Genomic DNA, 4,545 nt, shown 5'->3' on the forward strand with positions numbered 1-4,545 from the left:
ACAGCTTCTAATATTTTAGTCTTTGTTAAAATACTTGGAAATAAAATAAAGCCACAGTATATTAGAAAACACTTATTCAAAGCTGAAGGCCCTGACTTGGATCAGTGGCGTGTGATCATTCGCAGTTACTTGAATTTTTACTGTACAGCACATAGTCGAGCTAAAAGGTTAATAAGGGCTATATGGGAGATATATTCCCTATTTCAATGTAAAGATGTGGAAAAAACCTTCTCCTGAGAAGTGAACACACGCAGATCTGCATGCTTACAGCCCACCACTGGAGTAGGAGGGAACTGGGCGGGTCCCAACATTAGGATGGCCAAGACAACCAGCTTCCAATGCGCTGATGGCAACAGATAAGTAAAAAGTGAGCTCCTCGGACGCACGACAACACACCAACTGAAGTGGAAAGCGGCTCCTGTTCTGCTCCTCATCCCATTTCGGACGCTGCGTACAAGGCGACCCGGCACCAGACTGTTGCGGACTCCATCAGAAGGAAGAAGTCAGAGTTAGGACTGTCTCGCCTTTGACTTGTGCGTTAAGTTTGTCGACAGAAATAACGGGTAATTTTGTTTGGCTCTTTATGTCAGTGAGTTACTATCTTCCCTTGTAGTCTTTATAGGTGGAAAGGTGGAAAGTAACATTTTTTATTTGCTATTACGAAGACTAAATTTAACTAATGACGGCAGAGGTCCAGCAGCCCCCAGCGCAGACTCCTGCCCAGAGCAGCCCGATGTCTGCTCCGGAGAAGCCACACGGACAGACGGCGGTGATGGAAACCGCCTCCTCCACTACAAAAACCAAAAAGACAAACGCAGGGATCCGTCGACCAGAGAAACCCCCTTATTCATACATAGCTCTGATAGTCATGGCTATCCAGAGTTCTCCAACGAAGCGCCTGACGCTCAGTGAAATATACCAATTCCTACAAAGCCGCTTCCCGTTTTTCAGGGGCTCATACCAGGGATGGAAGAACTCCGTGCGTCACAACTTGTCCCTGAACGAGTGCTTCATCAAGCTACCCAAAGGCCTAGGACGGCCAGGGAAGGGCCATTACTGGACTATCGACCCGGCTAGTGAGTTCATGTTTGAGGAAGGCTCCTTCAGAAGGAGACCCAGAGGTTTCAGGCGCAAGTGCCAGGCGCTGAAGCCCATGTACAGCATGATGAACGGCTTGGGATTCAACCACATCCCCGAGTCCTATAACTTCCAGGGAGGCGGTGGGGGCCTATCCTGTCCGCCCAACAGCTTGTCTCTGGACAGTGGGATTGGGATGATGAATGGACACTTGGCAGGTAACATGGAGGGGATGGGTCTGTCCGGTCACTCCATGTCACACTTGTCGGCCAACAGTGGACATTCCTACATGGGAAGTTGTACAGGATCCACTGGGGGTGATTATCCCCACCATGACAATTCCGCCTCCCCTCTGCTCGCCAGCGGGGGAGTAATGGAGCCTCATCCCGTCTACTCAAGTTCAGCCTCGGCGTGGGCTCCGGCCCCCTCGGCCTCACTGAATAACGGTGCATCGTACATAAAGCAGCAGCCTCTGTCTCCTTGCAATCCGGGAGCCAATGCGCTGCAGCCAAGCTTGCCTACGCATTCACTAGACCAACCTTACCTGCACCAGAACGGCCACAGTACCACAGATTTACAAGGTAGGCTCAATATGCTTTTAAAACTGTAACATGTTTAGTTAAACTGCACCAGTGGGAAAAGCAAAATCAGAGGGGGAAATATGATGCAGGGACATTTACAGCATTTAATCATCAGTGCATCTAAACTGTATTTTCTACGGGTTCAGTGGTTGACAGGTTTTATGGATTCATGCCAAACGTGGGCCTTGTTGAAATTACTGGACAGCCTCAGAGTACAAGACCTTATTTAAATTATGCTGCTGTCACTAAACACTTACTTATCTCCCCTTTACTAAACGGAGAAGAATTCAAATTACGTCTATTAAGGAAAATTACGCAACTAACAGAAACCACGCAGCCCACTTTCTCCCACGAATATTCAGGTTCGTCAGTGCCCTGCTCCCAATCAAATGGAAACAGTGCTCTAAATAAAAGCAAGATATCAGGGGTTTAAAACTCGCACGGATTCAATTTCTGAAAGTGGTAAATGGAGGAACGAGAGGGTGCGTCTGCCCGGATAGTTTAGAGCCAATCTCAGGGCAAGAGAGAGAGAGAGAGAGAGAGAGAGAAAGAGAGAGAGAGAGAGAGAGAGAGAGAAAAAACAAGCGCGGTTATGGCCAGCATGCCTGCCTTGCCCCGAAGCCCGGAGTCCTCCGGGACTGGCGTGCAAGAGGGCCACTGTCAATTAGCCCTGCAAGCCCGCCTCCAATTTGGACTATCTTAATCGTGCTCGCTAAATGGACTTCAGGTCTATGAGGAATACACGCAGAGTGAAGCGCTTTATCCAGCATCTAGATTTTAGTTTATCTTAAAGTAAAAGCAAAGACTCAGTGTTCCAGAAAATGTTTGTTGCGGGGGTCACATGTTACAAAAATATGCTGCAGGTGTAAGGACAACAGGAGCAGCAGACAATTGGAACTATTTAATTAATTATATTATTATTATTGTTGTCATTATCATCATCATTATAATTATTATTATTACATGTTCAGGTGTATATTAAGACGACTGTTATTACGCATGAATCCAAAAAATTCAAACCTAAGTCAAGAGGAAATATCTTTATCGATAATTTACAATTAAAGTATATTCAAAAATATATATGAATATTTAAAGCATTTATTTTATTTTTTGTTAAATCATCACACAACAATAGTGTAAATAAAAAAGAGGAGCATTTTTATCCCAGAATTTCTTCATGTCCTCCTATACCTGCATATGCTCTAACACACATATGTTTTCATACCTTGATGCAGGTACTATTCCTCGGTACCATTCCCAGTCTCCCAGCATGTGTGACCGCAAAGAGTTCGTCTTTTCGTTCAACGCCATGACGTCCTCGGCGATGCACTCACCGAGCAGCGGCTCGTACTACCACCATCAACAGGTCTCCTACCAGGACATCAAGCCCTGCGTCATGTGATTCCACCGCGGGATAAGCTGCGGGCAAGAGGACGCTGTCACAGACTTGAGCCGATTGAACTGAACTGCAATGAGAACAAATAAGTAAATGAATAAATAACCACTGAGAGACACGAAGGCTTGCCACAGCCCTGAGAGAGCGTTCGCTGCTTCAAGTAAACGGGACTACTTGTATACTGTTTTACGCACGGAGACTGACAGGCCAATCACAAAGCAACCACATAATAATAATATATAATAATACAAACTTTTTCTCATGCTATCAACGTTGACCCGCGGGGTAAAGACTGGGTGTATGAAACCCTGTTGCTGTTTGGTACTTAGTCCTGCAGAGCGGATGACTACCACTTCACATTTTTATTAATGTTTATTCTTTTTAATACAATAGGCCAATGTAAAAAAAAAAAAAAAAAAAAATGCACACTTCATTTTTCCCTCTGACGTTTTTACTTTTCTTTGAAAAATTAGCTTGATGCTCTTTTCTGTTTTTGGACTTACATACCAACGGTGTTTTTGAATGGAACGATTATGGAATTTACATATATACTGTATAAAATGATGAAGGCACTTTTTGAATAGCCTATAAGCGCAATTTTTTATTTATTCATTAGGCCTACATATTTTAATTTCAGGCGAATTGGTCATGAGGTATATGCTTTATTGGCAATATTTGTCAGAACGCTTATTTGTTTTAAAATGAAATTGTAGGATATATTATAAGCACTGTTATGTTGTTTGTGTTAGTCATGTAGACCATTCATTTCAGCACTGTATACTTATATATTATTAGGAAATGTAGCGAGGGTCCATCAGTGAAGGCTGTCACAACAAGCCATTTTTAAGAAATAAAATATATCTCTCCGGCTGTTGAAGCCTAAATCCTCAAAAAAGAGACATTTTATTTTCATCACACACTCATCATTTCTGGGAAAATGTTTGGGATACTGCACGCCACTACAACCTTTTCTAAATTTTAAGTCCGTAATTATTACTACACAGTCATATGTACTTTTTCCTGAAACAACAGGATATCTTCATCAATTGAACAGTTACTTAGTTATTGCCTTATTGTACAGGCTCGTAATTAATTAATCAAATTGAAAAAGGTGAGTAAAGTGAATTCACGTGGGTTTTATACACTAAACCTCTGGTGATACTGAAGCCAAACATAAAAAGCTCAACACGCACATAAGGTCCACAGTGTTAGTACTACAGTAGGAGGCTACATAAATACCCTACAGTAATACAATAGCACTGTTTTGTTATAAGTAAAGCTTTACTTAAATAGCATTTTTTTAAACGCAGAGTTACAAAGTGCTATAATATAGTGGTGTCTGATCGAGAGACTAGACCATTCACCTAATCAGTCTGTTATTTTCACTAAAGGTCTACAGGTCATGCCCGATAAACTGAGATAAATAGAAAGATCCCATTTTCTATGGAACAACGATTCATTAATTTATGTCTATTTTAAATTAAATGATTT

General features: G+C 42.4%; 1 protein-coding gene across 1 annotated transcript; it reads left to right on the forward strand.

Annotated features, from left to right (window-relative positions):
* The first annotated feature begins 383 nt into the window (after nucleotides 1–383).
* Nucleotides 384–4,045, forward strand: foxf1 (forkhead box F1). The gene is made up of 2 exons (XM_062445354.1): nucleotides 384–1,658; nucleotides 2,894–4,045. Exons 1-2 carry the CDS (start codon nucleotides 680–682, stop codon nucleotides 3,058–3,060), a joined length of 1,146 nt encoding a protein of 381 aa, XP_062301338.1. The 5' UTR covers nucleotides 384–679; the 3' UTR covers nucleotides 3,061–4,045.
* Nucleotides 4,046–4,545: the final 500 nt, after the last annotated feature.

Source organism: Scomber scombrus, chromosome 1, assembly GCF_963691925.1.
Source record: "Scomber scombrus chromosome 1, fScoSco1.1, whole genome shotgun sequence".
Lineage (NCBI taxonomy): Eukaryota > Metazoa > Chordata > Actinopteri > Scombriformes > Scombridae > Scomber > Scomber scombrus.